This window comes from Ranitomeya imitator, chromosome 9, assembly GCF_032444005.1.
Source record: "Ranitomeya imitator isolate aRanImi1 chromosome 9, aRanImi1.pri, whole genome shotgun sequence".
In the NCBI taxonomy this organism is placed as follows: Eukaryota; Metazoa; Chordata; class Amphibia; order Anura; family Dendrobatidae; genus Ranitomeya; species Ranitomeya imitator.
This window is the reverse complement of record NC_091290.1, coordinates 156486561-156512413: the sequence shown is the minus strand read 5'-3', so window position 1 is coordinate 156512413 and position 25853 is coordinate 156486561. Positions and strand designations below refer to the sequence as shown.

The window sequence follows — 25853 nt, the reverse complement described above, 5'->3', positions numbered from 1 at the left end:
CTCCCTCCCGCGTCTCCGCTCTATGGCCCTCACTTCCGGAGCCGCTCAGTCCTCCAGCCGCAGCTCTATCCTCCCTCGGCGCTCTCTCCTGCCTCTCCGCTCTATGGCCCTCACTTCCGGTTGCTGCTTCTCCTGCCGACATGCCGTACGCCAACCAGCCGACCGTCCGCATCACGGATCTGACGGACGAGAACGTGAAGTTTGTGGTGGAGAACACGGACCTGGCGTGAGTGATGTGTGTGGCGGGGCTGAGGGCAGCGGCCCATCCTTGTGGTGTGTCGGGTGATAGGTGAGATGCTGCCCGGGTCTCCGCCGCTTCTCTCCATAGATGGAGCCTGGATGTTCTAATAGAAGAGGCGCCTGTGGGCTCTATACCCTCATGTCACTGCGAGCCACGTGTGCCCGTCCAGCTATGGTGGAGTGAGGGACGTGTCCACTCTGCGTTAATGTGAGTACATGTGGAGCTATATACGATGGGCTGTGTTGTTGGGGAGCTATTACCCTGATGATGATGATGATGAAGAGCGCCGTTCTTTGGTCGCCCCCCAACATTTCCCTCGCTCCGTACCTAGTGTGACGTCACATGTAGGTGCTGCTTATCGGCCATCTTGTTTCCACACTTAGTATCCACTGACGCCACCGGCCGGGGCTTCCCTGGCTCTACACAGCACATTTACACCTAGACTTCACTGCTTGGCTCCGAACAACAACCCCAACTCCGGACGCCTGGTACAGCACCAAATCTGCACCCTCATACATGCAACCACTTTGCACACCACCAAGTCTTCCAAGGTAAGCAAGCAGCCACATGCGCTTTTTACCTGGTCTAGCTGTCACTAATTATCAGCATACTATTACCACCTAATACTATACTGTATAATGGCCACACAGTGCTCCATACTGTATAATGGCCCCACATGATGCTCCATACTGTATAATGACCTCACATGATGCTCCATACTGTATAATGGCCACACAGTGCACCATACTGTATAATGGCCCCACATGATGCTCCATACTGTATAATGGCCCCACATGATGCTCCATACTGTATAACAGCCGCACATGATGCTCCATCCTGTATAATGGCCGCTCATGATGCTCAATACTGTATAATGGCCCCACATGATGCTCCATACTGTATAATGGCCCCACATAATGCTCCATACTGTATAATGGCCCCACATGATGCTCCATACTGTATAATGGCCATACATGATGCTCCATACTGTATTATGGCCACACAGTGCACCATACTGTATAATGGCCCCACATGATGCTCCATACTGTATAATGGCCCCACATGATGCTCCATACTGTATAATGGCCACACATGATGCTCCATACTGTATAATGGCCGCTCATGATGCTCAATACTGTATAATGGCCCCACATGATGCTCCATACTGTATAATGGCCACACATGATGTTCCATACTGTATAATGGCCCCACATGATGCTCCATACTGTATAATGGCCACACATGATGGTCCATACTGTATAATGGCCACACATGATGCTCCATACTGTATAATGGCCACACATGATGCTCAGTACTGTATAATGGCCCCACATGATGCTCAGTACTGTATAATGGCCCCACATGACGCTCCATACTGTATAATGATCGCACATGATGCTCCATACTGTATAATGACCACACATGATGCTCCATGCTGTATAATGACCCCACATGATGCTCAACACTGTATAATGACCACACATGATGCTCCATACTGTATAATGGCCCCACATGATGTTCCATACTGTATAATGGCCACACATGATGTTCCATACTGTATAATGACCACACATGACGCTCCATACTGTATAATGATCGCACATGATGCTCCATACTGTATAATGACCACACATGATGCTCCATGCTGTATAATGACCCCACATGATGCTCCATGCTGTATAATGACCACACATGATGCTCCATACTGTATAATGGCCCCACATGATGTTCCATACTGTATAATGGCCACACATGATGTTCCATACTGTATAATGGCCACACATGATGCTCCATACTGTATAATGACCGCACATGATGCTCCATACTGTATAATGGCCGCACATGATGCTCCATACTGTATAATGACCACACATGATGCTCCATGCTGTATAATGACCCCACATGATGCTCCATGCTGTATAATGACCACACATGATGCTCCATACTGTATAATGACCGCACAGTGCTCCATACTGTATAATGGCCCCACATGGTGCTCCATACTGTATAATGGCCGCACATGATGCTCCATACTGTATAATGGCCGCACATGATGCTCCATACTGTATAATGGCCGCACATGATGCTCCATACTGTATAATGACCGCACAGTGCTCCATACTGTATAATGGCCCCACATGATGCTCCATGCTGTATAATGGCCGCACATGATGCTCCATACTGTATAATGGCCACATATGATGTTCCATACTGTATAATGGCCGCACATGATGCTCCATACTGTATAATGACCCCACATGATGCTCCATACTGTATAATGACCCCACATGATGCTCCATACTGTATAATGACCGCACAGCGCTCCATACTGTATAATGGCCCCACATGATGCTCCATACTGTATAATGGCCACACAGTGCTCCATACTGTATAATGGCCCCACATGATGCTCCATGCTGTATAATGGCCACACAGTGCTCCATACTGTATAATGGCCCCACATGATGCTCCATGCTGTATAATGGCCGCACATGATGCTACATACTGTATAATGGCCACACATGATGTTCCATACTGTATAATCACCCCACATGATGCTCCATACTGTATAATGGCCGCACATGATGCTCCATACTGTATAATGACCCCACATGATGCTCCATACTGTATAATGACCACACATGATGCTCCATACTGTATAATGGCCACACATGATGCTCCATACTGTATAATGACCACACATGATGCTACATACTGTATAATGACCGCACAGTGCTCCATACTGTATAATGACCACACATGATGCTACATACTGTATAATGACCGCACAGTGCTCCATACTGTATAATGGCCCCACATGATGCTCCATACTGTATAATGACCCCACATGATGCTCCATACTGTATAATGACCACACATGATGCTACATACTGTATAATGACCGCACAGTGCTCCATACTGTATAATGGCCCCACATGATGCTCCATACTGTATAATGGCCACACAGTGCTCCATACTGTATAATGGCCCCACATGATGCTCCATGCTGTATAATGACTGCACATGATGCTCCATACTGTATAATCGCCACACAGTGCTCCATACTGTATAATGGCCCCACATGATGCTCCATACTGTATAATGAACACACATGATGCTCCATACTGTATAATGGCCCCACATGGTGCTCCATACTGTATAATAGCCCCACATGATGCTCCATACTGTATAATGGCCACACAGTGCTCCATACTGTATAATGGCCCCACATGATGCTCCATGCTGTATAATGGCCGCACATGATGCTACATACTGTATAATGGCCACACATGATGTTCCATACTGTATAATCACCCCACATGATGCTCCATACTGTATAATGGCCGCACATGATGCTCCATACTGTATAATGAACACACATGATGCTCCATACTGTATAATGACCGCACATGATGCTCCATCCTGTATAATGGCCCCACATGATGTTCCATACTGTATAATGACCACACATGATGCTCCATACTGTATAATGGCCCCACATGATGCTCCATACTGTATAATGGCCCCACATGATGCTCCATACTGTATAATGAACACACATGATGCTCCATACTGTATAATGACCACACATGATGCTCCATACTGTATAATCACCCCACATGATGCTCCATACTGTATAATGGCCCCACATGATGCTCCATACTGTATAATGAACACACATGATGCTCCATACTGTATAATGACCGCACATGATGCTCCATCCTGTATAATGGCCCCACATGATGTTCCATACTGTATAATGACCACACATGATGCTCCATACTGTATAATGGCCCCACATGATGCTCCATACTGTATAATGGCCCCACATGATGCTCCATACTGTATAACGACCACACATGATGCTCCATACTGTATAATGACCGCACATGATGCTCCATCCTGTATAATGGCCCCACATGATGCTCCATACTGTATAATGGCCACACATGATGCTCCATACTGTATAATGGCCCCACATGATGCTCCATACTGTATAATGAACACACATGATGCTCCATGCTGTATAATCGCCACACAGTGCTCCATACTGTATAATGGCCGCACATGATGCTCCATCCTGTATAATGGCCGCACATGATGCTACATACTGTATAATGGCCACACATGATGCTCCATCCTGTATAATGGCCGCACATGATGCTCCATACTGTATAATGACCGCACATGATGCTCCATCCTGTATAATGGCCCCACATGATGCTCCATACTGTATAATGGCCACACATGATGCTCCATACTGTATAATGACCGCACATGATGCTCCATCCTGTATAATGGCCCCACATGATGCTCCATACTGTATAATGGCCCCACATGATGCTCCATGCTGTATAATGGCCGCACATGATGCTCCATCCTGTATAATGGCCGCACATGATGCTACATACTGTATAATGGCCACATAGTTCTCCATACTGTATAATGGCCACACATGATGCTCCATACTGTATAATGACCGCACATGATGCTCCATACTGTATAATGGCCACACAGTGCTCCATACTGTATAATGGCCACATAGTTCTCCATACTGTATAATGGCCACACATGATGCTCCATACTGTATAATGGCCACACATGATGCTCCATACTGTATAATGGCCACACAGTGCTCCATACTGTATAATGGCCACACATGATGCTCCATACTGTATAATGGCCACACAGTGCTCCATACTGTATAATGGCCCCACATGATGCTCCATGCTGTATAATGGCCGCACATGATGCTACATACTGTATAATGGCCCCACATGATGCTCAGTACTGTATAATGGCCACACATGATGCTCCATACTGTATAATGGCCACACATGATGCTCCATACTGTATAATGGCCACACATGATGCTCCATATTGTATAATGACCCCACATGATGCTCCATGCTGTATAATGACCCCACATGATGCTCAATACTGTATAATGGCCCCACATGATGCTCAGTACTGTATAATGGCCACACATGATGTTCCATACTGTATAATGGCCACACATGATGCTCCATACTGTATAATGACCGCACATGATGCTCCATACTGTATAATGGCCGCACATGATGCTCCATACTGTATAATGACCACACATGATGCTCCATGCTGTATAATGACCCCACATGATGCTCCATGCTGTATAATGACCACACATGATGCTCCATACTGTATAATGACCGCACAGTGCTCCATACTGTATAATGGCCCCACATGGTGCTCCATACTGTATAATGGCCGCACATGATGCTCCATACTGTATAATGGCCGCACATGATGCTCCATACTGTATAATGGCCGCACATGACGCTCCATACTGTATAATGACCGCACAGTGCTCCATACTGTATAATGGCCCCACATGATGCTCCATGCTGTATAATGGCCGCACATGATGCTCCATACTGTATAATGGCCACATATGATGTTCCATACTGTATAATGGCCGCACATGATGCTCCATACTGTATAATGACCCCACATGATGCTCCATACTGTATAATGACCCCACATGATGCTCCATACTGTATAATGACCGCACAGCGCTCCATACTGTATAATGGCCCCACATGATGCTCCATACTGTATAATGGCCACACAGTGCTCCATACTGTATAATGGCCCCACATGATGCTCCATGCTGTATAATGGCCACACAGTGCTCCATACTGTATAATGGCCCCACATGATGCTCCATGCTGTATAATGGCCGCACATGATGCTACATACTGTATAATGGCCGCACATGATGCTCCATACTGTATAATCACCCCACATGATGCTCCATACTGTATAATGGCCGCACATGATGCTCCATACTGTATAATGACCCCACATGATGCTCCATACTGTATAATGACCACACATGATGCTCCATACTGTATAATGACCGCACAGTGCTCCATACTGTATAATGGCCCCACATGATGCTCCATACTGTATAATGGCCACACAGTGCTCCATACTGTATAATGGCCCCACATGATGCTCCATGCTGTATAATGACTGCACATGATGCTCCATACTGTATAATCGCCACACAGTGCTCCATACTGTATAATGGCCCCACATGATGCTCCATACTGTATAATGAACACACATGATGCTCCATACTGTATAATGGCCCCACATGGTGCTCCATACTGTATAATAGCCCCACATGATGCTCCATACTGTATAATGGTCACACAGTGCTCCATACTGTATAATGGCCCCACATGATGCTCCATGCTGTATAATGGCCGCACATGATGCTACATACTGTATAATGGCCACACATGATGTTCCATACTGTATAATCACCCCACATGATGCTCCATACTGTATAATGGCCGCACATGATGCTCCATACTGTATAATGACCCCACATGACGCTCCATACTGTATAATGACCACACATGATGCTCCATACTGTATGACCGCACAGTGCTCCATACTGTATAATGGCCCCACATGATGCTCCATACTGTATAATGACCCTACATGATGCTCAATACTGTATAATGACCGCACATGATGCTCCATACTGTATAATGACCGCACATGATGCTCCATACTGTATAATGGCCACACATGATGCTCCATACTGTATAATGGCCACACATGATGCTCCATACTGTATAATGACCACACATGATGCTCCATACTGTATAATGGCCGCACATGATGCTCCATACTGTATAATGGCCACACATGATGTTCCATACTGTATAATGGCCACACACAACGCTCCATACTGTATAATGGCCGCTCAAGATGCTCCATACTGTATAATGGCCACACATGATGCTCCATACTGTATAATGGCCGCACATGATGCTCCATACTGTATAATGGCCGCTCATGATGCTCCATACTGTATAATGACCACACATGATGCTCCATACTGTATAATGATCGCACATGATGCTCCATACTGTATAATGGCCGCTCATGATGCTCCATACTATATAATGACCCCACACACTGCTCCATACTGTATAATGGCCGCTCAAGATGCTCCATACTATATAATGGCCACACATGATGCTCCATACTGTATAATAGCCACACATGATGCTCCATACTGTATAATGACCACACATGATGCTCCATACTGTATAATGGCCACACATGATGCTCCATACTGTATAATGACCACACATGATGCTCCATACTGTATAATGGCCGCACATGATGCTCCATACTGTATAATGGCCGCTCATGATGCTCCATACTATATAATGACCCCACACACTGCTCCATACTGTATAATGGCCGCACATGATGCTCCATACTGTATAATGACCACACATGATGCTCCATACTGTATAATGACCACACATGATGCTCCATACTGTATAATGATCGCACATGATGCTCCATACTATATAATGGCCACACATGATGCTCCATACTTTATAATGGCCCCACATGATGCTCCATACTTTATAATGGCCCCACATGATGCTCCATACTGTATAATGGCCACACATGATGCTCCATACTGTATAATGATCGCACATGATGCTCCATACTGTATAATGACCGCATATGATGCTCCATACTGTATAATGGCCACACATGATGCTCCATACTGCATAATGACCGCACATGATGCTCCATACTGCATAATGACCGCACATGATGCTCCATACTGTATAATGGCCACACATGATGCTCCATACTGTACAATGGCCACACATGATGCTCCATACTGTATAATGACCGCACATGATGCTCCATACTGTATAATGGCCACACATGATGCTCCATACTGTATAATGGCCACACATGATGCTCCATACTGTATAATGACCCTACATGATGCTCAATACTGTATAATGACCGCACATGATGCTCCATACTGTATAATGACCGCACATGATGCTCCATACTGTATAATGGCCACACATGATGCTCCATACTGTATAATGGCCACACATGATGCTCCATACTGTATAATGACCACACATGATGCTCCATACTGTATAATGGCCGCACATGATGCTCCATACTGTATAATGGCCACACATGATGTTCCATACTGTATAATGGCCACACACGACGCTCCATACTGTATAATGGCCACACATGATGCTCCATACTGTATAATGACCACACATGATGCTCCATACTGTATAATGGCCACACACGACGCTCCATACTGTATAATGGCCACACATGATGCTCCATACTGTATAATGGCCACACACGACGCTCCATACTGTATAATGGCCACACATGATGCTCCATACTGTATAATGACCACACATGATGCTCCATACTGTATAATGGCCACACATGATGCTCCATACTGTATAATGGCCACACACGACGCTCCATACTGTATAATGGCCACACATGATGCTCCATACTGTATAATGGCCACACACGACGCTCCATACTGTACAATGGCCACACATGATGCTCCATACTGTATAATGATCGCACATGATGCTCCATACTGTATAATGGCCACACATGATGCTCCATACTGTATAATGGCCACACATGATGCTCCATACTGTATAATGACCACACATGATGCTCCATACTGTATAATGACCACACATGATGCTCCATACTGTATAATGACCTCACATGATGCTCCATACTGTATAATGACCACACATGATGCTCCATACTGTATAATGGCCACACATAATGCTCCATACTGTATAATGACCACACATGATGCTCCATACTGTATAATGACCACACATGATGCTCCATACTGTATAATGGCCACACATGATGCTCCATACTGTATAATGACCACACATGATGCTCCATACTGTATAATGACCACACATGATGCTCCATACTGTATACCTACAATATCCCAAGATCTCAATTCTTCCGTTATTTACAGCTGAGGTCAGCCTTCCAGTCACATATGCGAAATATGGGTGCAAGTCGAGCAATTTCATCTTTACCCCTTATAGGCATTCTCAAATTACAGGGTCCTCAGGGACTCATCTCCTCTTTATACACATATCTATTATCCGTGGGAGATGGGCTCACTATTAACTTTAAAGAAGAAATGGGAGGGACTTCTTCCCGATACACTGGGAGAGGATAACACATTTTCAAATGGTGGTTACCATTGAAAAAAGAAGTGAGAAAGAAGTACTAATAAAAACAATACATTTATTGAAAACTTGTTATAAAAAATGTGTAACAATTAAGATTAGACAATGACAGAAAAAAGGGGGGGGGAGGAATGGAAAAAACCTCCAAATACCAGAGGAGGCACACCACAACACACCGGTACGGTATAGCAAGTGTATCCCAAAAATAGCTACATAATGAATCAAGGGCTACCAAAAGTATGCCAAATGAAAACGGCTGCTAGGATATAAGTGCCTTAATGACAGTGCACAGAACCTGATTTTTCCCACTTGGTTATCATATGCCCCCTTTCCCTCCCCCTCGCTTCCTCCAAAACTACATTACCTTATATATGGTTCTGTGCACTGTCATTAAGGCACTTATATCCTAGCAGCCGTTTTCATTTGGCATACTTTTGGTAGCCCTTGATTCATTATGTAGCTATTTTTGGGATACACTTGCTATACCGTACCGGTGTGTTGTGGTGTGCCTCCTCTGGTATTTGGAGGTTTTTTCCATTCCTCCCCCCCCTTTTTTCTGTCATTGTCTAATCTTAATTGTTACACATTTTTTAGAACAAGTTTTCAATAAATGTATTGTTTTTATTAGTACTTCTTTCTCACTTCTTTTTTCTATGGTAACCACCATTTGAAAATGTGTTATCCTATGTCGAAGTGACTGCAGCCTGTGCTATATATAGGACTATGGGAATAAACACTGGGAGAGGAGTGGGAAGATATTTTGGAATCTCCAACTAAAGTTTCTCCCTCAGTTAATAACAGGATGACCCAATTATATATTATATATCAGACTTATTTGACCCCAACACGACTTTTTAAAATGGGTCGCCTCCATACGTCAGACTGTCTACGATGCTACACACGTGATGCGGATTTTATCCACATGATATGGAGGTGCCCGGTAATTTTTCACTATTGGAAAGAAGTCACAACATTGTTAATGTCTTTATTGCTAATCCCTGTCCCACTTGAACCATTGACTTGCCTATTTGGGGTGTGGGATACAGAGACCTGGGATCATCATACTGGGATCTTCCTTCGAGAAACGCTCTTCTTAGCATGAAAGGTACTGGCGTTAAGGTGGATGGGTCGCTCCTCCCCGTCTCTCGGAGCTTGGATTGACCTGGTGAACTCGGTTATCCCATATGAAAGAACACTGTACCATAATAGAGGATGCCCAGGTAAATTCGAAAAAATTTGGGGTAGATGGAACTCATCTCATCATACTCTGTAGTCTGTGCTGATTAGATATATACACGGGAGGGAGGGCATGTGGTTTTGGGACATCGTTGCGGAGCAAATTTAAATCTGTTTTTCTTTTGGCGACTACTACTAATGGTTAAAGTTGTTTAAGTTGTATAGTAGGTATTTTGTAGGTACTAGTGATTCAACATGCACAGTCTATTACCTCTGAACTTTGGATATGATGATGTTCTGTAATCATTTGTATCTGATGGTATACTTAATAATGATAAATGTAATGTGTGCATTGTTTGTTTACTCTGGAATTAATAAATGAATTTAAAAAAAAAAGAAACTTGAAGACACAAAGGGCACAGTGAGGTCAAAAATACTCTGTTGTAAAGAAGTCACAGTAAATAAGGAAGTGCTAGTCAAAAAATGAAAAAATACAGGGTATTTAGTTAATACGTTTTTTTGATGCTCCATACTGTGTAATGACCGCACATAGTGCTCTATACAGTATAATGACCCCATGTGATGCTGTACACTGTATAATGGCCCCACGTACCGCTGCATACAGTACAGTCATGGACAAAAATTTTGAGAATGAGACACATATTAATTTTTCCAAAGTCTACTTCTTCATTTTTTCTAATGGCAATTTGCATATACTCCTGAATGTCAGAGTGATCAGCTTAACAGCAATTACTGTACTTGCAAAGTCAATATTTGCCCAGAAAATGAACTTTAACCCCCAAAACACATTTCAACATCATTGCAGTCCTGCCTTAAAAGGAGCAGCTAACATCATTTTAGTGATTGATCCAGTAACACAGGTGTGGGTGTTGATGAGGACAGGGCTGGCGATCAATCAGTCATGATTAAGTAAGAATGACATCACTGGACACTTTAAAAGGAGGCTGGTGCTTGGTATCATTGTTTCTCTTCAGTTAACCATGGTTATCTCTAAAGAAACACGTGCAGCCATCATTGCACTGCACAAAAATGGCCTAACAGGGAAGAGTATCGCAGCTACAAAGATTGCACCTCAGTCAACAATCTATCGCATAATCAAGAACTTCAAGGAGAGAGCTTCCATTGTTATCAAAAAGGCTCCAGGGCGCCCAAGAAAGACCAGCAAGCGCCAGGACCGTATCTTAAAACTGCTTCAGCTGCGGGATCGGACTACCAGCAGTGCCGAGCTTGCTCAGGAATGGCAGCAGGCTGGTGGGAGTGCTTCTGCACGCACTGTGAGGCGGAGACTCTTTGAGCAAGGCCTGGTTTCAAGGAGGACAGCAAAGAAGCCACTTCTCTCCAGAAAAAACATCAGGGACCGACTGATATTCTGCAAAAGGTACAGGGAGTGGACTGCTGAGGACTGGGGCAAAGTAATTTTCTCTGATGAATCCCCTTTTCGATTGTTTGGGACATCTGGAAAACAGCTTATTCGGAGAAGAAGAGGTGAGCGCTACCACCAGTCTTGTCTCATGCCAACTGTAAAGCATCCTGAAACCATTCATGTGTGGGGTTGCTTCTCAGCCAAGGGAATCGGCCTAAAAACACAGCCATGAATAAAGAATGGTACCAGAATGTCCTCCAAGAGCAACTTCTCCCAACCGTCCAAGAGCAGTTTGGCGCCCAACAATGCCTTTTCCAGCATGATGGAGCACCTTGCCATAAAGCAAAGGTGATAACTAAATGGCTCATGGAACAAAACATAGAGATTTTGGGTCCATGGCCTGGAAACTCCCAGATCTTAATCCCATTGAGAACTTGTGGTCAATCATCAAGAGACGGGTGGACAAACAAAAACCAACAAATTCTGGCAAAATGCAAGCATTGATTATGCAAGAATGGACGGCTATCAGTCAGGATTTAGTCCAGAAGTTGATCGAGAGCATGCCAGGGAGAATTGCAGAGGTCTTGAAGAAGAAGGGTCAACACTGCAAATATTGACTTGCTGCATTAACTCATTCTAACTGTCAATATAACCTATTGGTACTCATAATATGATTGCAATTATATTTCTGTATGTGATATAAACATCAGACAAACACTAATAAAAACCAGAGGGCAGCAGATCATGTGACAATAGAATTTTGGTGTCATTCTCAAAACTTTTGGCCATGACTGTATAATGGCCCCACATGATGTTTCATACAGTATAATGCCTCACACTAAAAAAAAAATACTCACCTCTGCCCATTCCAATGCTGATCTGGTCTCTTCATCTATAAGTCCTACCTGTGGGCACGTGCGCCATCTCGGCAATAGTGCCGCCACCACTCTTCTCAGCCTGTGTGAGATCTCCATCCTCAGCACATGCGCAGACTGATGGAACGGCCTGATGGGAGAGTTAGGAGCAGAGGAGAGTGGCCGCGGCGCTAGTGATGAGGGATGAGCGATAGTGCTGAGGAGATGGCGCGCGTGCCATAGGTTCACCACCACTGGTATATTACTTATCAGTCATACACTAATCTGTGTACTAATGTCCTATACTATGAGCACATGCCTACAGTGATCTATGCACTGGACTGATCACACCTGGACCTGGCTGCAGACCTCACATTATAATATGGAATTCTATATGATCTATAATGTTCTGGAGCCAGGCTCAGGAGCAGTCACTGCAGGATAACTCTGTATATTGGGGCCTGAGCCTGACTTGATTGTTATTGCTGCAGCTTGCACTTTCCTGAAGATCGTGTGATGTTGGAGCCGATGACTCCCACTGACAGCGTGACCTAAGCTGCATGAATGTTCAAACTGGTGCAATAAATCCTCCCACCGTGCCTCAGAGCCTCCAAAGCAGGATCCGACCCTGTCCCTGACCTCTTCCCTGGCCCCTGCTGACCTCTTCCCTGGCCCCTGCTGACCTCTTCCCTGGCCCCTGCTGACCTCTTCCCTGGCCCCTGCTGACCTCTTCCCTGGCCCCTGCTGACCCCTTCCCTGGCCCCTGCTGACCTCTAACCTGGCCCCTGCTGACCTCTTCCCTGGCCCCTGCTGACCCCTTCCCTGGCCCCTGCTGACCTCTTCCCTGGCCCCTGCTGACCTCTGACGCTGCTGTCCGGCTACCGAGGGAGCATCCAGGCCAGCGAGCTGCTGAGGTGAGAGCATAAGACACGCCCACACAGTGTGCAGTGTGGGCATGTCTACAAAACAGGGATGGCCGGCCCGGCATTTGTACACGTTAATGTACAGTGTCACTAGCCATGTTCTAGGCAGCAAAGGGCCGGGCGTCCCGCAACTGCTGCTGGAGTAACCGGCCCGCAACTGCTTTGGAGGGACCAGCCTGGGGGGCCCTTGCCCCTCTGCCAACCGGCCCAGCCCGCCCATATGCAAGCGTTAACTGAGACCGGGTGGAGCGTGCCGTCCTCTGTGGTGTATAGACCGGGCGGAGCGTGCCATCCTCTGTGGTGTATAGACCGGGTGGAGCGTGCCGTCCTCTGTGGTGTATAGACCGGGTTGAGCGTGCCGTCCTCTGGTGTATAGACCATGTGGAGCGTGCCGTCCTCTGTGGTGTATAGACCGGGTGGAGCGTGCCGTCCTCTGTGGTGTATAGACCGGGTGGAGCGTGCCGTCCTCTGGTGTATAGACCGGGTGGAGCGTGCCGTCCTCTGTGGTGTATAGAGCGGGCGGAGCGTGCCGTCCTCTGTGGTGTATAGATCGGGCGGAGCGTGCCGTCCTCTGTGGTGTATAGATCGGGCAGAGCGTGCCGTCCTCTGTGGTGTATAGACCGGGCAGAGCGTGCCGTCCTCTGTGGTGTATAGACCGGGCGGAGCGTGCCGTCCTCTGTGGTGTATAGACCGGGCGGAGCGTGCCGTCCTCTGTGGTGTATAGACCGGGCGGAGCGTGCCGTCCTCTGTGGTGTATAGACCGGTTGGAGTGTGCCGTCCTCTGTGGTGTATAGACCGGGTGGAGCGTGCCATCCTCTGTGGTGTATAGACCGGGTGGAGCGTGCCGTCCTCTGTGGTGTATAGACCGGGTGGAGCGTGCCGTCCTCTGGTGTATAGACCGGGTGGAGCGTGCCGTCCTCTGTGGTGTATAGAGCGGGCGGAGCGTGCCGTCCTCTGTGGTGTATAGATCGGGCGGAGCGTGCCGTCCTCTGTGGTGTATAGATCGGGCGGAGCGTGCCGTCCTCTGTGGTGTATAGACCGGGCAGAGCGTGCCGTCCTCTGTGGTGTATAGACCGGGCGGAGCGTGCCGTCCTCTGTGGTGTATAGACCGGGCGGAGCGTGCCGTCCTCTGTGGTGTATAGACCGGGCGGAGCGTGCCGTCCTCTGTGGTGTATAGACCGGTTGGAGTGTGCCGTCCTCTGTGGTGTATAGACCGGGTGGAGCGTGCCGTCCTCTGTGGTGTATAGACCGGGTGGAGCGTGCCGTCCTCTGTGGTGTATAGACCGGGTGGAGCGTGCCGTCCTCTGTGGTGTATAGACCGGTTGGAGCGTGCCGTCCTCTGTGGTGTATAGACCATTTGGAGCGTGCCGTCCTCTGTGGTGTATAGACCGGGTGGAGCGTGCCGTCCTCTGTGGTGTATAGACCGGGTGGAGCGTGCCGTCCTCTGGTGTATAGAGCGGGCGGAGCGTGCCGTCCTCTGTGGTGTATAGATCGGGCGGAGCGTGCCGTCCTCTGTGGTGTATAGACCGGGCGGAGCGTGCCGTCCTCTGTGGTGTATAGACCGGGTGGAGCGTGCCGTCCTCTGTGGTGTATAGACCGGTTGGAGCGTGCCGTCCTCTGTGGTGTATAGACCGGGTGGAGCGTGCCGTCCTCTGTGGTGTATAGACCGGGTGGAGCGTGCCGTCCTCTGTGGTGTATAGACCGGGTGGAGCGTGCCGTCCTCTGTGGTGTATAGACCGGTTGGAGCGTGCCGTCCTCTGTGGTGTATAGACCATTTGGAGCGTGCCGTCCTCTGTGGTGTATAGACCGGGTGGAGCGTGCTGTCCTCTGTGGTGTATAGACCGGTTGGAGCGTGCCGTCCTCTGTGGTGTATAGACCGGGTGGAGCGTGCCGTCCTCTGTGGTGTATAGACCGGGTGGAGCGTGCCGTCCTCTGTGGTGTATAGACCGGGTGGAGCGTGCTGTCCTCTGTGGTGTATAGACCGGGTGGAGCGTGCTGTCCTCTGTGGTGTATAGACCGGTTGGAGCGTGCCGTCCTCTGTGGTGTATAGACCGGGTGGAGCGTGCCGTCCTCTGTGGTGTATAGACCGGGTGGAGCGTGCCGTCCTCTGTGGTGTATAGACCGGGTGGAGCGTGCCGTCCTCTGTGGTGTATAGACCGGTTGGAGCGTGCCGTCCTCTGTGGTGTATAGACCGGGTGGAGCGTGCCGTCCTCTGTGGTGTATAGAGCGGGCGGAGCGTGCCGTCCTCTGTGGTGTATAGATCGGGCGGAGCGTGCCGTCCTCTGTGGTGTATAGAGCGGGCGGAGCGTGCCGTCCTCTGTGGTGTATAGATCGGGCGGAGCGTGCCGTCCTCTGTGGTGTATAGACCGGGTGGAGCGTGCCGTCCTCTGTGGTGTATAGACCGGTTGGAGCGTGCCGTCCTCTGTGGTGTATAGACCGGGTGGAGCGTGCCGTCCTCTGTGGTGTATAGACCGGGTGGAGCGTGCTGTCCTCTGTGGTGTATAGACCGGTTGGAGCGTGCCGTCCTCTGTGGTGTATAGACCGGGTGGAGCGTGCCGTCCTCTGTGGTGTATAGACCGGGTGGAGCGTGCCGTCCTCTGTGGTGTATAGACCGGGTGGAGCGTGCCGTCCTCTGTGGTGTATAGACCGGTTGGAGCGTGCCGTCCTCTGTGGTGTATAGACCGGGTGGAGCGTGCTGTCCTCTGTGGTGTATAGACCGGGTGGAGCGTGCCGTCCTCTGTGGTGTATAGACCGGTTGGAGCGTGCCGTCCTCTGTGGTGTATAGACCGGGTGGAGCGTGCCGTCCTCTGTGGTGTATAGACCGGGTGGAGCGTGCCGTCCTCTGTGGTGTATAGACCGGGTGGAGCGTGCCGTCCTCTGTGGTGTATAGACCGGTTGGAGCGTGCCGTCCTCTGTGGTGTATAGACCGGGTGGAGCGTGCCGTCCTCTGTGGTGTATAGACCGGTTGGAGCGTGCCGTCCTCTGTGGTGTATAGACCGGGTGGAGCGTGCTGTCCTCTGTGGTGTATAGACCGGGTGGAGCGTGCTGTCCTCTGTGGTGTATAGACCGGGTGGAGCGTGCCGTCCTCTGCGGTGAGGAGCCCCCTGAGATGAAGAGGACCCGCGGCTCCCACAAGAGGCTCACAAGTCCCGTAACCTACAGTCAGAGAGGCACAATAATAATAATCTTTATTTATATAGCGCCAACATATTCCGCAGCGCTTTACAGTTTAACAGTTTCAAACACAACAGTCATAAGTAACAACGTTAACAATACAGTAATTAAAGCGAAATAAGCCGCCCCTGCTGGTGAGAGCTTACAATCTACAATGAGGTGGGGGAGATACAAAGTACAGGTGTGTATTTACAATGATGAATTTACAATGATGGTCCAGCCATCTTCAGGGGGCGAAGGATAGATGGAGATAGTGAATGGGCTACACAAACATAAAATGACTGATTAGAGAACATGATAGGCCGCTCTGAACAAATGTGTTTTGAGGGAGCGCCTAAAATGATGCAAATTGTGGATGGTCCTAATATCTTGGGGTAGAGCATTCCAGAGGATTGGCGCAGCATGGGAGAAGTGTTGGGAGTCGGGAGTGGGAGGCACGGATTAGTGCAGAGGTTAGTCGAAAGTCATTTGCAGAGCGCAGTGGTCTGTTAGGCCGATAGACAGAAATGAGGGAGGAGATGTAAGGGGGTGCCGCACTGTGGAGAGCTTTGTGGGTGAGAACAAGTACTTTGAATTGTATCCTGTAATGAATGGGCAGCCAGTGTAACGACTGGCGAAGAGCGGACGCGTCCGAGTAACAATTAGCCAGATGGACGACCCTGGTGCTGCATTAAGGATGGACTGGAGAGGGGAAAGTCGAGTGAGGGGGAGGCCAATTAATAGAGCGTTACAGTAGTCCAGGCGGGAGTGGATCAGGTCAATAGTGAGGGTTTTTGTTGTTTCCATGGTGAGAAAAGGGCGGATTCTAGAAATGTTGTCACGATTCATACCGTGACCGTCACCCCCACGTCACGGGTCGGGGTGACTTTAGGCCAACAGACAGCTATCACATGTGCAGGGGGCTTATCTTAGTTTTCCCTCCACTCCACAATGTGATAAAAAAACACACACAAGGCTATTGACCTCTTAGTTTACAGCAGGGGCTTATACTAGGTATCCCACTGCTCTTCAATATACCACAAACTGCAGGGATTTATGTATATCCCGCTTACAGTTCCACTTAACACTTGCAGCTCTCTGGCACCCCCTTACTCTCAGGTCAGATTAGGTACTGCACCTAGGGTAATTAGTCGCCAGAAAGGCTGCCTGCTATGTACTGGCTATTGGGCACGCTGCAGTGACGCGATGAACTACTCCCACTCAGGCAGGAACAATAATTAGCAACGCCGCAGTCGCTACAACAACACCCAGAGGCCGGAACACGGTAAGCTGCCACCAGCTTCGATTAAACGGGTCCGAAGCTAACCCAAAACAGTAGCGTCATTCCCTTCAGGAGACAGGGTACGTTTTAGAGCAGGAAGAACGAAAACTAGTATTACACATTATACTCCGTCAACGGTTTCAGGCAGTGTTTATAAAATAAGTCATATAAAGATGTTATAATATGAGACAATTGTAAATATGTACAAGGTAATCCTAAAAAGAACAGGGGTTAAATGAGAAATAACACTTAAATGTGTTCAGATCATGTGAGGCAACCAGGCTAGGTCCATATGTCCCAATGCATTAGGACTGGTTAGGGACAGCTCTTCACGTCAGGCTCACATAGGCTCCAGCAGCAGACTCACTGCTGGGGTCTGGCCAAAAAACTTATAGCTGCAGCCTGTGACATCACAGAAAGGGGTTGGTTTACTCCGTCCGTCCTACCTCTTCAGTCTTACTAGATTTAACCTAAATTTGTCTAATGCCTGTAACTCCACTACTGAACATGTCATAGTCATAAGAAACCCAGCATTCATGTCGTATTAACATTGGCATTCTAATGAGATCAAATATGTCCTATGTGTGATGCATAATTACAGAGAAATCCCTACTTCTTACCTGATGGAGTTAGAAGCTCATGTTTAGTGTGATTGACAGAACGGCCGATGAATGTTAACCATATGTATTTTCCTTTTTCTAGCCTACATCGTTGGCCCAATATCTTACAATAATGGAACAAAGGACTTCCATGGATTTTGGAGCCATTTTTACCAGTTCCAGCTAGTGCAGTTGGGAGGGGGCGAGTAACTTTCGTGGAGCCTGGAATTTATGGCCCGGGCAATAAAACTCTCTTCCCCGATATATTCCAACACAAAGAGACAAAGAGAGCCAGAGAGAGAAGGGGGAGGGGGTTATCCCCCAGCATGAGCTGAAGGACAAAGCTACAACATCATATTATATTTCATACAATATCGTGACAGATGTTCTTTAGGTGTAAGCGGCATGAGCCGGCAGGAGATTGTATATGGGAGGTGAAGGAGAGATCGGAGTCAAACATAACACCCAGACAGCGCGCCTGCTGCCGGGGTGTTATTATGGTGCCACCCACAGAGAGGGAAATGTCAGATTTAGGGAGGTTAGTAGAAGGCGGGAGCAGAAGAAGTTCAGTTTTGGAGAGGTTGAGTTTCAGATAGAGAGCGGACATGATGTCAGAGACTGCGGACAGTCAGTGGCGTTCTGTAGTATAGCGGGGGTAAGGTCACGGGATGACGTGTATAGTTGTGTGTCGTCGGCATAAAGATGGTACTGAAAGCCAAATCTGCTGATGGTCTGTCCAATTGGGGCCGTGTAGAGGGAGAAGAGAAGGGGGCCAAGGACTGAGCCTTGAGGTACCCCGACAGTGAGAGGAAGAGGAGATGAAGTGGAGCCAGAGAACAGAACAATGAAGGAGCGGTCAGAAAGATAGGAGGAGAACCAGGAGAGAGCAGTGTCCTTAATGCCAAGTGACTGGAGCCTAGAGAGTAGGAGAGGTTGGTCAACAGTGTCGAAAGCTGCAGAAAGGTCGAGGAGAATGAGCAGAGAGTGGTCACCATAACATTTTGCTGTCAGGTCGTTGGTCACTTTGATGAGTGCATTTTCTGTCGAATGTAGGGGGCGGAAGCCGGACTGTGAAGGGTCTAGGAGGGAGTGAGTGGAGAGGTAACGGGTAAGGCGGGAGTATATCAGGCGCTACAAGAGTTTAGAGATGAAGGGGAGATCGGAGACTGGTCTGTAGTTGTTTGTGCAGGATGGGTCGAGGGTGGGTTTCTTTAGTAATGGAGTTATGATAAAGTGTTTGAAGGAGGAGGGGAAAATGCCAGAGGAGATGGAGAGATTAAAGATTGTAGTTAGGTGAGTTGTGACGACTGGACAGAGAGACTGGAGGAGATGAGAGGGAATGGGGTCAGTAGTGCATGTAGTCGGATGAGAAGAGGAGAGGAGCCTGGAGACTTCTTCTGTGATGGGATCGAATGTGGAGAGTGAGCCAGGGGAGATGCAGGGAGGGATGGGAGTCACTGAACTTGGTGTCTGGGAGCGGATTTCCTGACAGATGCTATCTATTTTCTCTTTAAAGTGGGAGGCCAGGTCATCAGCACAAATGTCTGTGCTAGGGGCTTGTGCTTTTGGCCTGAGGAGGGAGTGAAAGGTGTCAAAAAGTTTCTTGGGGTTGTTGGATAGTGAGGAGATCAGGGTGGTGAAGTAGGTCTGTTTGGCGAGATGAAGGGCAGAGTTATAGCTTTTTAACATAAATTTGAAGTGTATGAAGTCTTCTGGTGTGCGAGTTTTCCTCCATAAGCGTTCAGCACTCCTAGAGCATCGCTGGAGAAATCGGGTTTGCGATGTGAGCCAGGGCTGTTTCACTCTGTAGTAAAAACATAGAAATGATATGGCACTCACCTCAACGATGCTGAAGTTAAAGTCCTTTATTCGCTGCGAACAGCATTAAGGCTTACATGGAGAGGCGGCAGGGAATGAACAGGAGAGTGTACGGGGAAACAAATGAAGTCTCCGGTCCACTGTTGATATATTTTTTGTGCACCACCCCTGATTGCTTAAATCTGGAAAGTGTTTCAAGTCTATCTTCCTTCGCTTCCTGAATAACCTGTGAAGATTTACTAACCTGGTGCCGCACGGTTTCTGAGTCTGTTTCACTCTGTGTTTGGAGGTTCTGAGGGTGAGGGGAGCAACTTGGTCAAGGTTGCTTCTAAGGCTTCATTCACATTAGCGTTGTGCGGTGCTGCGTCGGCGACGCAACGCATGCAAAAATGCATGCAAAACGCAGCTTTTTGTGACGCATGCGGTCATTTTTGCATGATTTGTGGCGCAGAAAAAACTGCATCATGCAGCGTCCTCTGCGCCCTGACAGTTGCGCCAAAATGACGCATGCGTCACAAAACGCAAGACAACGCATGTCTATGCGCCCCCCATGTTAAATATAGGGGTGCATGATGCATGCGTCGCCGATGCTGCCCCGCACAACGCTAATGTGAACTTGGCCTAAGAGTGTCATTGTAGTGGTGTACAGCCAGATCAGGACAGGAAAAAGAGGAGATTGGGGACTGTGATGAGTGTAAGGAGTCTGAAAGTGTATGAGGGTTAATGGCTTGTAGATTTCTGAATGTGTGGTAGGTAGGAGAGTGCTGGGTTGGGCGAGGATTTGTGAACATGAAGGAGAGAATGTTGTGGTCAGAGAGGGGAAGCGGTGAGTTATTCAGGTAGGAGATTGAACAGATCTGGACAAAGACCAGGTCCAGGGTGTTACCGTCTTTGTGTGTTTCAGAGGTTGAGAGCTGTGAGAGGCTGAGCGAAGTGGTTAGTGATAGAAGCTGGGATGCAGATGTAGAAGTGGGGCTGTTTATGGGGATGTTGAAGTCTCCCAGGATAAGGGCTGGGAGTTCTGAGGACATGAAGTGCGGCAGCCAGGCAGAGAAATGGTCCAGGAAGTGGGTGGGTGAGCCTGGGGGCCGGTATATGACCGCTACTCTGAGGGAGAGGGGACGGAAGAGCCTGATTGTGTGGACCTCAAAAGAAGGGAATGAGAGTGATGGAGCTGGGGGGATGACCTGGAAAGTGCATTGTGGGGACAGGAGTATGCCAACTCCACCACCAGGTCTGTTTGTGGGTCTCGGGGAATGTGAGAATTGTAAGCCATCATGGGTAATGGCAGCAGGAGAGACAGTGTCAGAATCCAACAAGGAAGGTCTCTATACAGAGGCATGTAACAAGTGTCCTTCAGTCCAGCATCACAGATAAGGGGAAGAATGGTGATGAGATCAAGTACAATTACTTGATTCATCTATTTGCATAGTTTTTCCCTCTCTGCTTTCGGAGACAAAGAAACTGAGAAGCCCCCGGAGGAGGATGTGGGGGGCACGTACTTTCTCCATATTAATGTCTATGGATGTAGATGAGGACAGAGAAGCCCCCGGAGGAGGATGTGGGGGGCACGTACTTTCTCCATATTAATGTCTATGGATGTAGATGAGGACAGTGAAGCCCCCGGAGGTGGATGTGGGGGGCACATACTGTCTCCATATTAATGTCTATGGATGTAGATGAGGACAGAGAAGCCCCCGGAGGAGGATGTGGGGGGCACATACTTTCTCCATATTAATGTCTATGGATGTAGATGAGGACAGTGAAGCCCCCGGAGGAGGATGTGGGGGGCACACACTGTCTCTATATTAATGTCTATAGATGTAGATGAGGACAGTGAAGCCCCCGGAGGTGGATGTGGGGGGCACGTACTTTCTCCATATTAATGTCTATGGATGTAGATGAGGACAGTGAAGCCCCCGGAGGTGGATGTGGGGGACACATACTGTCTCCATATTAATGTCTATGGATGTAGATGAGGACAGTGAAGCCCCCGGAGGTGGATGTGGGGGGCACATACTTTCTCCATATTAATGTCTATGGATGTAGATGAGGACAGTGAAGCCCCCGGAGGAGGATGTGGGGGGCACATACTGTCTCCATATTAATGTCTATGGATGTAGATGAGGACAGTGAAGCCCCCGGAGGAGGATGTGGGGGGCACATACTTTCTCCATATTAATGTCTATGGATGTAGATGAGGACAGTGAAGCCCCCGGAGGAGGATGTGGGGGGCACATACTTTCTCCATATTAATGTCTATGGATGTAGATGAGGACAGAGAAGCCCCCGGAGGAGGATGTGGGGGGCACGTACTTTCTCCATATTAATGTCTATGGATGTAGATGAGGACAGTGAAGCCCCCGGAGGTAGATGTGGGGGGCACATACTTTTCTCCATATTAATGTCTATGGATGTAGATGAGGACAGTGAAGCCCCCGGAGGAGGATGTGGGGGGCACATACTTTTCTCCATATTAATGTCTATGGGTGTAGATGAGGACACAGAAGCCCCTGGAGGTGGGGGGCACATACTTATCTCCTGACTGTCCCATATATTTATACGCCTCCTATCTCCTTGTGATGTTATTATCCATCTCTTGCAGGATCGCCAACTCCATCCGCCGTGTGTTTATCGCAGAGGTGCCTACGATTGGTGAGTGATGTCATGTGACCTAGCGCTAGCTGTGTGGGGCTGTGGCACATGATGGGTCTCTGATGAGTTTTGGAGTAAGATTTTCAGTATAATTTTTGCTACAACCTGTCATGAATTAGACGATCTGTGCCGGTGCACCCCTGTGCCACGCCAACTCCTGGGAGAATTGGTGTCAAAACACCAAGTGACAAAATTTTTCAGTAGCCTCCATGTGATATTCGGGGTGCACGGCTGCCTCCTTAATCGTAGTGGTGTCCCCTCCCTCAGTTGCTTGGGGCCACTGTCCTGATATCTGCTGTGACCTGTGAGTGTGGGGTCCCGTCCATCGTGGGCGCAGCGTCCTGCCTTTACCTGTGTCGTATCAGAGTGGATTGCGTAGTTCCACCATTAATCTGATGTTTCTTGCAGCCATCGACTGGGTGCAAATAGACGCCAACTCCTCCGTCCTCCATGATGAATTCATTGCACACAGAGTTGGTGAGTGAGAGTGGGCGACGGGCTGCGATTATTGTGTCCTGGGCCCCGGTGACCCATCTGTTGGTTTCATCCACAGGGCTCGTACCTCTGACCAGTGATGACATTGTGGACAAGCTGCAGTACTCCAGGGTGGGTGTCCTGTGACTGCCCCTTCGTCCCATGCATTCCCTCTCTGCCTCGCTCTGTGCTTTCCCATCTTTTCCCCGGGATTCCTCTCCTCCAGTACTTTTCTGTGTGCTTTTCCCCACGCGCTTTCCGCTGTTACTCTCGGGATTTGTCCCTGCAGGACTGTACGTGCGACGAGTTCTGTGCTGAATGCTCGGTGGAGTTCACTCTGGATGTGCGGTGCAATGAAGATCAGACCCGTCATGTGACCTCTCGTGACCTCATCTCCAACAATCACAGGGTGATTCCGGTCAGTGCCGTGGCTGGGAAGGGTCAGCGTGGTTGCTGGGAAGGGTCAGCGTGGTTGCTGGGAAGGGTCAGCGTGGTTGCTGGGAAGGGTCAGCGTGGTTGCTGGGAAGGGTCAGGGTCGTGGCTGGGAAGGGTCAGAGTCGTGGCTGGGAAGTGTCAGGGTCGTGGCTGGGAAGGGTCGTAGCTGGGAAGGGTCGTGGCTGGGAAGGGTCGTGGCTGGGAAGGGTCGTGGCTGGGAAGGGTCGTGGCTGGGAAGGGTCGTGGCTGGGAAGGGTCGTGGCTGGGAAGGGTCGTGGCTGGGAAGGGTCGTGGCTGGGAAGGGTCGTGGCTGGGAAGGGTCGTGGCTGGGGAAGGGTCAGTGGTGGCTGGGAAGGGTCAGTATCGTGGCTGGGCAGGGTCAGTGGCGTGGCTTGGAAGGGTAAGTGTTGTGGCTGGGAAGGGTCAGGGTCGTGGCTGGGAAGGGTCAGCGTCGTGGCGGGGAAGTCAGTATTGTGGCTGGGAAGGGTCAGTGTCGTGGCGGGGAAGTCAGTATTGTGGCGGGGAAGTCAGTATTGTGGCTGGGAAGGGTCCGTGTCGTGGCGGGGAAGTCAGTATGGTGGCTGGGAAGGGTCCGTGTCGTGGCGGGGAAGTCAGTATGGTGGCTGGGAAGGGTCAGTGTCGTGGCAGAAGGCTTCAGGTATTAGTGACTCACTGATTCCCCGACATGCAGTCATGTACTGTCCTCATACCCGCTGTGGTAACCCTGCGCTATCCAATCAGACTGCAGCTATTTACCTGCAGTCAGGACTCTGCCACCACCATGATCCCATCTTCCGCTGTCCCAGTGCTGCCTGTCCTCTGCCACAATCCCTGTCTCCGCCGCGATCCTTATCCTCTGCTCACATCTGTAGTGATCCTGACATAAAATCAGCAGAACCCGTTTCTCTCGTTTGTTCAGGTGACGTCTCGGAGCAGAGACAACGACCCCAATGATTACGTGGAGCAGGACGGTGAGTGACCTTGTCGATTACCCGGTGCGGCCTGTGGTGCTGTGAGAGGACGGCACAGCCATCTGCAGACACGTGATCACATTGTCTTCTGGCAGATATTCTCCTGGTGAAGTTACGGAAGGGACAAGAGCTGCGTCTACGAGCTTATGCCAAGAAGGGCTTTGGAAAAGAACATGCCAAGTGGAACCCCACGGCGGGAGTGGCATTCGAATATGACCCAGACAACGCACTGAGGCACACAGTCTACCCCAAGCCGGAGGAATGGTAGGATGCCGCCGGGGGCTTTTGCTGGAGGAGCTTTGTAGGTGTCAGTTCTGTGGCTGCCGCCATGTCAGGATCGGTGCCGACGGGTCTAAATTGGAGCTGCTTGTCACTCGTTACTCCTCTCTCTGCGTTTCTTTCAGAATTTTCGTTTTCTGTTTCCAGGCCAAAAAGTGAATACTCTGAAATAGACGAAGAGGAGGCGCAGGCTCCATATGACCCTAATGGAAAGCCAGAACGGTAAGTCCAGCTGCCCCTGCTCCGTGTGCAGACGTGACCTCGCGCTGACCACGTGTTCTCTGCTCCCCTCCTCCAGGTTCTACTATAACGTGGAGTCCTGCGGATCGCTCCGGCCAGAGACCATCGTCCTATCCGCACTGTCCGGCCTGAAGAGAAAGCTGAGTGACCTCCAGACACAGCTGAGTCACGAGATTCAGAATGACGTCCTCACTATTAACTGACCCCACACATTTGTACCCCCATACTGTAGTAAAACCCTCGATTACTTTGGGTCCTTGTGTCGCTGAATAGACCACAGTAC

General features: G+C 49.0%; 1 protein-coding gene across 2 annotated transcripts; it reads left to right on the top strand.

Moving 5' to 3' along the window:
- The first annotated feature begins 71 nt into the window (after positions 1–71).
- Positions 72–25822, top strand: POLR2C (RNA polymerase II subunit C). Of its 2 annotated transcripts, none has more exons than XM_069739623.1 (9): positions 72–226; positions 23122–23171; positions 23580–23648; positions 23725–23777; positions 23935–24063; positions 25000–25051; positions 25147–25315; positions 25478–25552; positions 25629–25822. In XM_069739623.1, exons 1-9 carry the CDS (start codon positions 141–143, stop codon positions 25771–25773), a joined length of 828 nt encoding a protein of 275 aa, XP_069595724.1. In that variant the 5' UTR covers positions 72–140; the 3' UTR covers positions 25774–25822. The 2 variants fall into 2 exon arrangements, with proteins under 2 accessions (XP_069595724.1, XP_069595725.1); XM_069739624.1 differs by having other exon boundaries at positions 104–289.
- The last annotated feature ends 31 nt before the right edge of the window (positions 25823–25853 follow it).

Excerpts from the sequence above, each read along its gene's own strand:
- POLR2C (XM_069739623.1), top strand. The coding sequence starts at position 141 with ATGCCGTACGCCAACCAGCCGACCGTCCGCATCACGGATCTGACGGAC. Across the intron at positions 23,778-23,934 it reads ACAAGCTGCAGTACTCCAGG|GACTGTACGTGCGACGAGTT; the intron begins GTGGGTGTCCTG and ends TTGTCCCTGCAG. Across the intron at positions 25,553-25,628 it reads CCTAATGGAAAGCCAGAACG|GTTCTACTATAACGTGGAGT; the intron begins GTAAGTCCAGCT and ends CCCCTCCTCCAG.